The following is a 13412-nucleotide window of genomic DNA, read 5'->3' as shown; positions in this document are numbered from 1 at the left end:
ATCAGTGAGGTCATATGATACATGTCTTTCTCTGTTTGACTTATTTCGCTCAGCATAATACCCTCCAGTTCCATCCACGTCGTTGCAAATGGCAAGATCTCATTCCTTTTGATGGCTGCATAATATTCCATTGTATATATATACCACATCTTCTTTATCCATTCATCTGTTGATGGACATCTTGGCTCTTTCCGCAGTTTGGCTATTGTGGACATTGCTGCTATAAACATCGGGATGCACGTACCCTTTCGGATCCCTACTTTTGTATCTTTGGGGTAAATACCCAGTAGTGCAATTGCTGGATCATATGGTAGCTCTATTTTCAACTTTTTGAGGAACCTCCATACTGTTTTCCAGAGTGGGGCTGCACCAGCTTGCATTCCCACCAACAGTGTAGGAGGGTTCCCCTTTCTCCGCATCCCCGCCAACATCTGTCATTTCCTGACTTGTTAATTTTAGCCATTCTGACTGGTGTGAGGTGGTATCTCATTGAGGTTTTGATTTGGATTTCCCTGATGCCGAGCGATATTGAGCACTTTTTCATATGTCTGTTGGCCATTTGGATGTCTTCTTTGGAAAAATGTCTGTTCATGTCTTCTGCCCATTTCTTGATTGGATTCTTTGTTCTTTTGGTGTTGAGTTTGATGAGTTCTTTATAGATTTTGGATACTAGCCCTTTTTCTGATATGTCATTTGCAAATATCTTCTCCCATTCTGTCAGTTGTCTTTTGGTTTTGTTGACTGTTTCCTTTGCTTTGCAAAAGCTTTTTATCTTGATGAAGTCCCAATAGTTCATTTTTGCCCTTGCTTCCCTTGCCTTTGGCAATGTTTCTAGGAAGAAGTTGCTGCGGCTGAGGTCGAAGAGGTTGCTGCCTGTGTTCTCCTTTAGGATTTTGATGGACTCCTGTCTCACATTGAGGTCTTTCAACCATTTGGAGTCTATTTTTGTGTGTGGTGTAAGGAAATGGTCCAGTTTCATTCTTCTGCATGTGGCTGTCCAATTTTCCCAACACCATTTGTTGAAGAGACTGTCTTTTTTCCATTGGACATTCTTTCCTGCTTTGTCAAAGATTAGTTGACCATAGAGTTGAGGGTCCATTTCTGGGCTCTCTATTCTGTTCCATTGATCTATGTGTCTGTTTTTGTGCCAGTACCATACTGTCTTGATGATGACAGCTTTGTAATAGAGCTGGAAGTCCGGAATTGTGATGCCGCCAGCTTTGCTTTTCTTTTTCAACATTCCTCTGGCTATGCGGGGTCTTTTCTGGTTCCATACAAATTTTAGGATTATTTGTTCCATTTCTTTGAAGAAAGTGGATGGTATTTTGATGGGGATTGCATTGAATGTGTAGATTGCTCTAGGTAGGATTGACATCTTCACAATATTTGTTCTTCCAATCCATGAGCATGGAACGTTTTTCCATTTCTTTGTGTCTTCCTCAATTTCTTTCATGAGTATTTTATAGTTTTCTGAGTACAGATCCTTTGCCTCTTTGGTTAGATTTATTCCTAGGTATCTTATGGTTTTGGGTGCAATTGTAAATGGGATCGACTCCTTAATTTCTCTTTCTTCTGACTTGTTGTTGGTGTATAGGAATGCCACTGACTTCTGTGCATTGATTTTATATCCTGCCACTTGACTGAATGCCTGTATGAGTTCTAGCAGTTTTGGGGTGGAGTCTTTGGGATTTTCCACATAAAGTATCATATCATCTGCAAAGAGTGAGAGTTTGACTTCTTCTTTGCCGATTTGGATGCCTTTGATTTCTTTTTGTTGTCTGATTGCTGTGGCTAGGACTTCCAATACTATGTTGAATAGCAGTGGTGATAGTGGACATCCCTGCCGCGTTCCTGACCTTAGGGGGAAAGCTCTCAGTTTTTCCCCATTGAGAATGATATTCGCTGTAGGTTTTTCATAGATGGCTTTTATGATATTGAGGTATGTACCCTCTATGCCTATACTCTGAAGAGTTTTGATCAAGAAAGGATGCTGTACATTGTCAAATGCTTTTTCTGCATCTATTGAGAGGATCATATGATTCTTGTTCTTTCTTTTGTTAATGTATTGTATCACGTTGATTGATTTGCGGATGTTGAACCAACCTTGCAGCCCAGGGATAAATCCCACTTGGTCATGGTGAATAATCCTTTTAATGTACTGTTGGATCCTATTGGCTAGTATTTTGGTGAGAATTTTTGCATCCAGGTTCATCAGGGATATTGGTCTGTAATTCTCCTTTTTGATGGGGTCTTTGGTTTTGGGATCAAGGTAATGGTGGCCTCATAAAATGAGTTTGGAAGTTTTCCTTCCATTTCTATTTTTTGGAACAGTTTCAGAAGAATAGGTATTAATTCTTCTTGAAATGTTTGGTAGAATTCCCCTGGGAAGCCATCTGGCCCTGGGCTTTTGTGTTTTGGGAGATTTTTGATGACTGCTTCAATTTCCTTAGTGGTTATAGGTCTGTTCAGGTTTTCTATTTCTTCCTGGTTCAGTTTTGGTAGTTTGATACATCTCTAGGAATGCATCCATTTCTTCCAGGTTATCTAATTTGCTGGCATAGAGTTGCTCATAATATGTTCTTATAATTGTTTGTATTTCTTTGGTGTTGGTTGTGATTTCTCCTCTTTCATTCATGATTTTGTTGATTTGGGTCATTTCTCTTTTCTTTTTGATAAGTCTGGCCAGGGGTTTATCAATCTTGTTAATTCTTTCAAAGAACCAGCTCCTAGTTTCGTTGATCTGTTCTACTGTTCTTTTGGTTTCTATTTCATTGATTTCTGCTCTGATCTTTATTATTTCTCTTCTCCTGCTGGGTTTAGGCTTTATTTGCTGTTCTTTCTCCAGCTCCTTTAGGTGTAGGGTTAGGTTGTGTACTTGAGACCTTTCTTGTTTCTTGAGAAAGGCTTGTATTGCTATATACTTACCTCTTAGGGCTGCCTTTGCTGTATCCCAAAGATTTTGAATAGTTGTGTTTTCATTTTCATTGGTTTCCATGAATTTTTTTAATTCTTCTTTAATTTCCTGGTTGACCCATTCATTCTTCAGTAGGATGCTCTTTAGCCTCCATGTATTTGAGTTCTTTCTGACTTTCCTCTTGTGATGGAGTTCTAGTTTCAAAGCATTGTGGTCTGAAAATATGCAGGGAATGATCCCAGTCTTTTGGTACCGGTTGAGACCTGATTTATGACCTAGGATGTGATCTATTCTGGAGAATGTTCCATGGGCACTAGAGAAGAATGTGTATTCCGTTGCTTTGGGATGGAATGTTCTGAATATGTCTGTGAAGTCCATTTGGTCCAGTGTGTCATTTAAAGTCTTTATTTCCTTGTTGATCTTTTGCTTAGACGATCTGTCCATTTCAGTGAGGGGGGTGTTAAAGTCCCCCACTATTATTGTATTGTTGTCGATGTGTTTCTTTGCTTTTGTTATTAATTGCCTTATATAATTGGCTGCTCCCATGTTAGGGGCATAGATATTTACAATTGTTAGATCTTCTTGTTGGATAGACCCTTTAAGTAGGATATAGTGTCCTTCCTCATCTCTTATTACAGTCTGGTTTAAAATCTAATTTGTCTAATATAAGGATTGCCACCCCAGCTTTCTTTTGGTGTCCATTAGCATGGTAATTGGTTTTCCACCCCCTCACTTTAAATCTGGGGGTGTCTTTGGTTCTAAAATGAGTCTCTTGCAGACAGCATATTGATGGGTCTTGTTTTTTAATCCAATCTGATAGCCTGTGTCTTTTGATTGGAGCATTTAGCCCATTTACATTCAGGGTAACTATTGAAAGATAGGAATTTAGTGCCATTGTATTGCCTGTAAAGTGACTGTTGCTGTATATTGTTTGTGTTCCTTTCTGGTCTATGTTGCTTTTAGGCTCTCTCTTTGCTTAGAGGACCCCTTTCAATATTTCTTGTAGGGCTGGTTTCGTGTTTGCAAATTCCTTTAGTTAGGGAGGGAAATCTGAAGGGGGAAAAATCAGAGAGGGAGATGAACCATGAGAGACTATGGACCATGGGACACAACCAGCTCTTCTGAAGCATTCCTAGAAATTTAGATTATATTGTGCAATAAAAATCTGTGCACTATTTACAGAATTGTAAAATTTCAGAAAACTTTTGACACCACTTGTGACTGTTGATTTGTTTGTAACCAAATGTTAGAAATAAAGGTGGAAAAAATTGGCCCAAGCCGCCTGTACACAGTGAAGGTGAAGGAGAGGGGTCAGAAGTTAGTTTTCCTAATGGCAATCTTGCAGATTCTTACCACCGAAAAAAAGTAAATCAAAACTGGAATATTTGCTGGAGGCTTTAGAATTTTAGTGTCTGCAGCTTCTTGGAGTTATGTACATATGCATGGAGTAGATGCAGTAGCTGAGCGGAAGGGTATTTGATAGAAACGTTTAGCCCTATGATACAGGTTACCTATTTGATTGTCAGATAAAATAAAATCACACTTGGGGCTTTGCTCTTGTATTAGGCTGTTCCAATCAGCAAACAGACGGAACGACAGCATTCTCCTAACAAGAAAAGACACAAAAAACAGGTGATGTGGTTCATCATACTAGGGGATGTTTCTCTTTGCTAATGGCCACTTCACCTGCTTAGCACACACTAATAATGGCAGTTCCAGATCTTCCGTAACTCTCTCACCCATCGCAGACTTTCTGGTAGGCCTTAGTGACCCATCGCTGATACTCTGGCACTAAAACTAAATGTCACTGTTTTCTACAGCTCTTGGCTCTGTCACCATCCCATTGTTTCACACTGGTAGCCAAAAACCCATGGTATTTCACTCAGAGATATGTCATTGCCTTTGAAGGATGAGGATTTGTATTTCATTTTGCTTATATATTAGCTACAATGTTCATAGTAATAAATGTTTAAGTATCTTTGATACACATAACAAAAGTAAGATGTAAACTGCTGTCTGAAGGTAAGAGTAGAATATCCGAGTGCTTAAATGTTTACTAAAGAGTTAAAATGCCAAGCAAAGTATAGTAAACTTAACTCATAGAGTTTATATTTACATCAAAGTCCTCTCCTCTGAGCTTTCTTAGTTGAAGAAAATCTATGTTAAACCTTGTAAACTATGTCTATTTTTCCTTTCTTCCTTAATTCCTTCCCTCTCCCCTTTCTGTATTTTTCTGAGTTTAGGCTGCAAAAACAGAACCTGAGAAGAAGTCACAGTCAACTAAGGTAAGTGATTTAAGTCAACTAGTGAGTTACTTGGATTCTTAGTAATAATAATGAATACCAATTCCCTCTGTTGGTGCTACTGAATGGGAAAATGAATTTTTGTCAGCTAATTTAATTAATTTTGGATTACCTTTTTAAACATTATACAGAGCATAAGTGATTAGTTATAATAAATACATATATTGTAAAAATGAATGTATTTTATACCTGAGAACAGTATGTTTCAGAAGGCATTTTGTTCAAATCTAGATTTTTGTTAGAGGTGAAGTAACTGTTAACAAACAGCAGGAACAAAGGAGAAAGGACAAAGGGCAATGAGCATCCAATTACTTTAAAAAAGATGGGACATCCAGAGTACATGTGTCTTCTGAACTCAGCACCTAGATGACTTACAGATGAGTCTTTCCCAAGAGGCCCGCAGGTTTATCTTATTAACAGTCTTATCTCAGCTTGTGGAACTGGTTATCAGGTTCTCAGGAGACAGCTCTGACTTTCCCTTGGGAATGGCTTCCTGACTCATGGCCATCTAGATTGACAGCCAGCCAGTCTGTATCCATGTGGAGATGGACCCCAGGGTGTCTGCAGTTAGGGCAAATGTTTCTCCTTCCTAAGATGCTACACATTACTTCTTTTAAGTGAGCATGCTTAAGCACTCAGATAAGAGTGCAAGGTTTGATGCGGGAAAGCACAGAGATGTACTTGAAATGGAGGCAAAGGTGAGGTCATCTGGGTAGAAGGTAAGGCTTATCTGATTTTATGTGGGACCTCTGGGTTCCCATCCCCTCAGGATGATAATTCCATAGCCCCACTGTAGAGCAGGAATTCACCAGCAAGCTGGAACTTGTCCACTACTCCATATTGAAATGTTTTGACTGCCCAAACTCAAGAGAATTGGGTTTCTGGTGTTACCTCCTTCTCTAGTTGTAATACCGAAAAGACAATGTAAATCATTAAATTACAGTGTTCATCTCCTATGAAGGGAGATTTTTTTTTTTTTTTTAAAGATTTTATTTATTTATTTGACAGAGACACAGCGAGAGAGGGAACACAAGCAGGGGGAGTGGGAGAGGGAGAAGCAGGCTTCCCATGGAGCAGGGAGCCCGATGCGGGGCTCGATCCCAGGACCCTGGGATCATGACCTGAGCCGAAGGCAGACGCTTAACGACTGAGCCACCCAGGCGCCCCTGAAGGGAGATTTTTAAAAGAACTTCTAGAGTGGGATTCCCTATCAATAAATTCAGAGGTCACAGTGCTCATGTGACATCTCTGTGATTAGAACTGCAGTTACCAAATGATCTGTATGAATTGTAAAACACAGCCAGTGAGTTAGAGATACATACCTAGTTGAAAAATCTTTCTAAATGAAATACTAAATTTTTCAGTACTCTTATTGTTGTCATTATCAGTCTGTTGGGAGGGTAACTCTTGACAGGTAGCACATGTGTATTTCTCTAAGTGGGCCTTTCCCAAGAGAGGCAGAAGGGTCTAATTGGGATTTTTGTTCTTGAGCCTATTTGGAAAAAAATAAAAGAAAGGTCTCCGATGTAATTGAGATTTTATCTTTTGAAATTGACAGCCATCTGTGGTTCATGAGAAAAAAACCCGAGAAGTAAAGCCAAAGGAACACAAAGAGGTAAACGATCATCCTTAGGACTTGATGATGGGTGAAGCCTTGTGTGTGTGTGTGAGGGATAGAATTTTGAACTGTCATTTGTGTTTGTTTTTCTGGCTATAATGGCACCACCATGTGGCAATAGTAGGATTTGCAGTTTACTAATGGGAAGGAGGGATGTGTACCTCAAAGTAATCACACTGATGTCACATGAATTGAGATTAGTACAATTCAAAACTACATAGAACACAACTGTTAGGAACATTTGGCATCACACAGAGAAAAGCATTGGTGTTTGTCATCTTGTAAACAGTGTGGTGTGTGTGTGTTTCAGCCAAAGAGCCTACCCAAGCATGCATCAGATACAGAAAGCAAGCATGTTCATAAGGAAAAAGCGGTGTCCAGATCAAGTGAGCAGCTGACGTCAGAGAAATCAACAAAACCAAAGGTAAATAAGTCAGATTGATAAGAAAACACTACTATCAAATAGGGAATAAGATGCAGGTCCTCCATCTACATGGACATGTGTCGTTGAATCTGTGGAACTATGCTGAATGTACTTCGTATTGTAATGATTTGGGGCTATCATTTTGCTGGTTTTGCAAATAGCTTTTTGGAAACTCGGCCCTGTGAAAAGTTCAAGAAGTACATCAGATGGGTTGTGGGGACTTTTGGTCCAGCTTCTGCTGCCCAGCAATGCCCAGTCATGACTGCAAGTCAGCCGTCTCTGGTGTCTCATAGGCAGGAAGCTTGGGATAGAGCTTGCCTCCTGGACCCCTCTCCTCAGGGCTGTAGGACCACACATGGTCTGTATGATCTGCTCTTTACATGGCAGTCTGAAAGAGGTGTTGAGAATTTTGTTGTAGGAGAGATGAATTTATAGAGCCAGAAGAAGATTCCTTATTTGCACAGCTAATGGAGGTCAACTATTAGAAGAATAAACATTTATGAGAAGAACTCTTCCATCAAGAGCTCTTGGAAGACGTCAAGTAGGCCTGCTTAACAATGCACTTGAAAGAAGAGGTTACATGTTTCTGGCCCACCAGTTGTATGCAGCCATTTATGTGTTTCAAGTCTATTCTGTTTGGCTTGCAATAGTATTGAAATTATTTTTAATGAGCTGCCAACAATTAAAGTCCTAGTGTTTCATATAAAATCCAAATTTCTAGCTCCTCCGGAAAAAGCAGGTTATACAGCAACAATTGACTCGAGCTTTATACCTGGTGTATGTAGTCCAGTTCATCGCGGCCCCTCGCTGGCCCACTGGACTCTGTGCGGCTGCACGGACCCTGTCAGCTCTGGAGTCCAGCCTCATGCGCTGCCCAGGGTTGTACCGTGTGCAGTAGGAGCTGGTACCCGTCCCTCTGCAAGATGTCTGTGGTGGTGAACTGGCTCGGTAGTGATACTTGCAATGCATGATCTTGAAAATAGTCATTCAAAGGTACTTAGTTCTGTTCATCTTTTTTCCCCCCCTTTAGACTAAATCACAGGATGCAGTTTCTGCCGGCGGGGAGGGTGTCGTTGCTGGGGCAGCTGCAGCATCTGCCACCCCGGCTAAACAGGTGAGCGCACACAGGCGGGCATAGAGCGTACGCGGGCCTTGCCGCCTCTGGGGTCGGTTCCGTGAGAAATGCGTGCTTGCTGAAGACCCCTTCCAGACCCCTGGGCTTTATGTCTGCTTCTCAGGGACCATTCGGGGTTGTGGTGCTGCCACACTCAAACAACCGGTATTTGGGAAAACCGAGCACTGTTCTTATGTGAAATTTAATGAAGAAGAGCATTCTATATCTAAAGGATATAGAATGAGCAGGATAGCAAAACTGATTTAAGAATTCATATATTCAATAAATACTTACTGAACACCTGCCATGTATAAGGCGTGGTATCAGTACCAAGAAAATTAAAATGTGAGTTGACTCAGATCCTGCTTTCAAGATTTATAGGTTTGAAATAAAGCAAATAAAATTGCTATATTTGAACAAGCACTTCTCTCAGCTTTCATCATGGACAGCATCTCTCTTGATATGAGTAAGTCACCAACAGTCCGGACCTCTCCATGAGTTGATGGGGGAAGTTTCGGAAGGAGACGTTCCAGCCCTCCCAGGAGAGAGATGTGTGTCCCTCTGACTAATGATGGGCGAGTCTTCCTTAGATCACTTGAGGAGCTCTTTCAGGTACTAGCCTGGAGACGTAAGATGGGAAGTAGTCTACTGTTTCTACCCATAGCAATGCAGAGTCAGTTATCGGTTTAGAGGCCATGTCTCCCTAGAAATGCTACCTATCTCTCTGGAATAAGAAAAGAAGAAGATGGAAATGAAACTTTTTTTTTTAAAGTCACATGTATGTATCTGTTTTCCTGCTTTTCAAAATGGGAAAGTTATTCCCCTGCAGGCTAGATGGTGAGGAAAGTCATAGTATAAAAGTACGGCACCTCTCCTAGAAAGATCAGTTCTTCTCAGATCTTGAAAAGGAAGAGGCGCATTAGTTTGTGTCCAAACTAATGCAGATATTGTTTGGAGTGATAGCAAAACTTAACGTTTAAATGAAAATACTCAAATTTTAAAAAAATGTGTTTTCTTCCAGCAGACCACTTGAATATGATCTTGAGACTCGCACCCCTGTCCCCACTCTGGGGATACACGTTACTGTGTGGTGTTGATGAGGGGTACTTAGATGAAATGGCTTGAAAAATGGATAGATTTAAGACAGAGGATTAGATTTGTTCGAAAAGACTTAAAAATGTAATCATTCTGAAATTTTGTGCTAGGTATAAAGTAGCCAGGGAAAAAGTGAAAGCTAAACAGTAAAATAAGAGGCTTATGTGGAAGTCTGGAGTGCATTGACCTGTGCTCGAACTTGGGGCAAAGCATTTCACTTTTGTTTGCCTCTGATTCGTCTCCCATAAAATGGGATTGATCAGATCTTCCTTTTGGGGAGTGGGGGGGTACGTACCACATTTAAAGCACTGTGGTGTGACCGCAGGACTCCCTAGCTGCAGGCTAGCCCGTCCAGGAGTGGGAAGAAGATGGAATCTCCGGGGACTGCATTCCAAGGCAGATTAAGACAGGCCCCTATAAGGAGCTGTTGAGTTGAGGAACCAAGGGATTCTGTCAGTTTGCAGGAATCCACGGCACTCTGAGTAGATCCAATTTGAGTTGGGCGTGAAGGATAGCTAGGATTGCAGGCTTGCAAATGCATCAGAGTGGAAAAGTGTGAGATGTGTTCTGGGTACAAAGCACATTCGACCATGGGTGGGGCACTGGGAGGGTGAGCGGTGGGAATGTAAGACCAGAAAGACGGGTCCAGGCACAGCTGTGGGGAATGCTGAGAGGAGTTTACAGGGGTGGTAGCTATTCAGCGTTGAAGGTTAGAGAGCAGACCAATGATGTGAGTGCACCCAGCTGCAGGACTGGGGGACCGCAGTGGGTGGATGATACGGGACCAGAGATCAGAAGGCTGGTCAAGGACTGTGCCCTAGTCCTGACGAGTCCTAATTTAGTGTAACTTAGAGCTAGGATAGAGTGAGATAGTGGGGAGAAATGCAGGAGGCATTGCCGAGGGAAATCTTTGGGTTTTAGAAAATGATTGCCTGCAGTGGGCAATGGTCACATCAACTCTGAGATAACCTGGGGCGTCAGGGTCTGGATGAACTAGGGTAGGTAACCCTAAGGTGAGGCGGGGATTGCTGTCAGGTTCCTGCAAGCACAGGGCCCATTCAGATGCTGAGAGTGAGCGCCTCCCTAAATTTCGAGCTGGTCCCTGGTTACCACTACTGGTGGACAGAGTCAGAAGGTTGAGCGTGAAAAGTGGTCTGAGTTTGGATAGGCTGATTTGGAATGTTGGAGAGAGGTGTGTAGAGAGGCAATTGGAATGAATGTTGTTTTGAAGTACAGGAGAATGGAGAGAGTGAGCAGAAGGCTGGGGAGGGGGTGGGTAGGGAGGAGGGGAGAACAAATATGAATGAATATCTGCATAAGGTTGTGGTTGAATCCTGGAAGTGGATTCAGTTGCCCAGACTCAGCCTCTCACCCTGCTGGCCCCCACGGTGTTTTTAACAGTTGCAGTCATCACTTATTTAGCACTTAATCAGACAACAAGTACCCAGGTGGTGCTTAGCATGTACCAAACACTGGCTTCCACACTTCACTAGCTGAGTTTATCCAGTCCTCACAAGGCCCCGAGGTAGGTGCAGTCCCTGTCACACATGACGATACTGAGCTACAGAAGAGGTGACCTGCCAGATGACTCCTGCGGCCAGCGCCTGGGAGCTGGTGTGCTCTCCACCCCCACGCTCTGCTGCCTGTGTTTCAGAGACCTCCACGTGCGATAGTGTCCTGTTGTTTTCAGCCTGACTCCTTCACCCGTCTAGTTCCTGCCGGTCCCCGCAAGCGCTCAGCCCTGGCCCCAGAAAATGATTCCACTTAGGACCCCCAGTGCTGGGCAGAAACATGCGCAGTGGGTAGGCCTGGGGGCAAAGCAGAAGAGATGGCAGAGACCAGATGGCACAGATGCCAGGGGAGGACTGGGATGATAACGAGAGGGGTGCTTACTGAGGTCAGACTTCAGAGACAATTCTGTCTGGGGGAGGCATGGAGATTGCAGATCGGAGGGTTGTTGGCAGTCTTTGAAAGAGCAACTGAAACAGTGCTGGGAAGGAAATTCATTGTAGGGAGATTAAGAAAGGAGTGGATGATGAAATGCTAAAGCCGGGAGTGTGGAGGTCTTACTGTGTGCAGGCAGAGATTGAAAGAGCAACAGGGAGAAGTGGCCGCTTAGAGAAAAAAAGTCCTGAGCGCTGCAGACTGACTGTGGATCCTGGGGGGAGGCAACCAAGAGCCACAAAGAAAGAGATGCAGTTCTAGATTCAAGCCTTGGTCTTTCCTTTACTGTGTGACCTGGGAAAAATTACTTAACCTCTCTGCGTCTGCTATCCTTATCACTAAATGAAATTAATGTTATTTACGCTGTCCTGATAGAGGATAGAATGCATACAACATGTTACCTGGCTGAGAACAGGTGTTCAGTATATGATCAATGCTATTAATATTTCAATGAACTCATTTTTAAATATGTAATATCATTGAATTTTATTGGATTATTTAATCATTCAATTTGAATTTGTTAAATTATTGAATAAAGATGTGTGAGAAGGAGTTTTTATTTCTTTCTAAAACCTCACCAGAAAAAAGAAAAGAAATCATTAACGTCGGCTGTACCAGTTGAATCCAAACCGGGTAAACCATCTGGAAAGGTATGAAGATAGCAGTGCATTTCTACATCAGATACTTATTTATTCATGGTCTCTATAGTTATTCTTGATCTGATTTTTTTCAAGGGCAAACCATATGAGGTGGGATTAACGTAAAGACCTTTTTAGTGAATTATCACCATAAGCTAAAAGTGTGATTTTTTTTTTTTGCGGGGGGGGGTATGTTTGTAAGATTTTATATTGTAACCCTCTGTTCTGAAAACTCGTTACATCCCGTGGAGTTTACATTCCAGTTTCTCTCTTGGAAATATAACTTCTTTAACCAGAGGTGTCACTAAAGAGTATAAGGCACTTCCTCATTCTGAAATTCTCAAATGAATGGGTCTAAAGCTAAGAGGTCCCAAATTGTATGACATGATCAGGTGAGTTCCTAAAATTGTAGTGGGAATATGGTAGTTGAAGGGAAAAAAATTAATCATTTTTAATCTTAGTTAAATAAAGTAAATAAAGGGTCTTTCCCAGAATTCTTGTTTTCCCTTTTAAATGCAGCATACTCTTCACACTGAATCATTTTTAACCTCAGAGATAGGATGGAGGCACTCTCATTCATTATACTGATTAAAGTCCATATCGACAGAGTAAATTGTCACTTCTTGTAAGCTTAACATTCCTTTCAGGTAATTTGCTTTGTAAACATCTTCGGGCAAGCAAGAGAACAAAAAACCACAAATGAATGAAAGAACACAGGCAATCCATTTTTGAAATACTCTATTTGGAAGAGGTGCTATATAGAGATTTTGTTGGAGTTCTTTGTCAATATGTAACTCAAAAAACTGATAAGTAGGAAAACTACTGATAAGTGATAAATACCAAGCTATTTCTCCTATTGCATACAGTAACATGATCATTTTTTTTTAAACTGTCATTACATTGGACTGGCAGCTTTAACAAACCATCCATTTGTTCATGTAGTTAATGCCATTAGATTTACTGAAGTTGTGATTTTTTTTTTAAGGGGGTGAGGGGCAGAGGGAGAGGGGGAGAGAGAATCTTAATAAGCGGGCTTCCCGCCCAGGGTGGAGCCTTATGCAGGGCTTGATCCCGTAACCCTGAGATCAAAACCTGAGCCAAAATCAGGAGTCAGACACCCAGCCAACTGAGCCCCCCGGGCACCCCTGAAGTTGTGATTCTTACTTACTGAGCCCCCCGGGCACCCCTGAAGTTGTGATTCTTACTTACTGAGCCACCCGGGCACCCCTGAAGTTGTGATTCTTACTTGAACATGGCTTTCTGTCCTTCCAACCTAGAATGTGTACTCTGGGACCTTATGTCATAAAGTCTATTAGAGACCAGATTTTAACTATTTTGATGTTTGAAGAACTTTTGATGTTT

At 41.7% G+C, this 13412-nt stretch overlaps 1 protein-coding gene across 14 annotated transcripts in view; it reads left to right on the top strand.

Annotated features, from left to right (window-relative positions):
- Positions 1–13412, top strand: part of CAST (calpastatin) — a 115360-nt gene that overhangs the window by 63111 nt on the left and 38837 nt on the right. For 10 of the 14 annotated variants that reach the window (XM_032403955.1, XM_032403953.1, XM_032403963.1 and 7 more), the window contains 6 exons: positions 4481–4546; positions 5158–5199; positions 6776–6832; positions 7146–7259; positions 8290–8373; positions 11994–12062. In XM_032403955.1, the coding sequence (XP_032259846.1) occupies positions 4481–4546; positions 5158–5199; positions 6776–6832; positions 7146–7259; positions 8290–8373; positions 11994–12062 (432 nt within the window). The remainder of the gene's footprint in view (positions 1–4480; positions 4547–5157; positions 5200–6775; positions 6833–7145; positions 7260–8289; positions 8374–11993; positions 12063–13412) is intronic. The other 4 variants (XM_032403964.1, XM_032403966.1, XM_032403958.1 and 1 more) reach the window with 1 other exon arrangement.

This window comes from Phoca vitulina, unplaced genomic scaffold (genome assembly GCF_004348235.1).
Source record: "Phoca vitulina isolate PV1807 unplaced genomic scaffold, GSC_HSeal_1.0 scaffold6, whole genome shotgun sequence".
Taxonomy (NCBI): Eukaryota; Metazoa; Chordata; class Mammalia; order Carnivora; family Phocidae; genus Phoca; species Phoca vitulina.
Note: the sequence above shows the minus strand (reverse complement) of the source record. Positions and strands in the feature narration are given on the sequence as shown.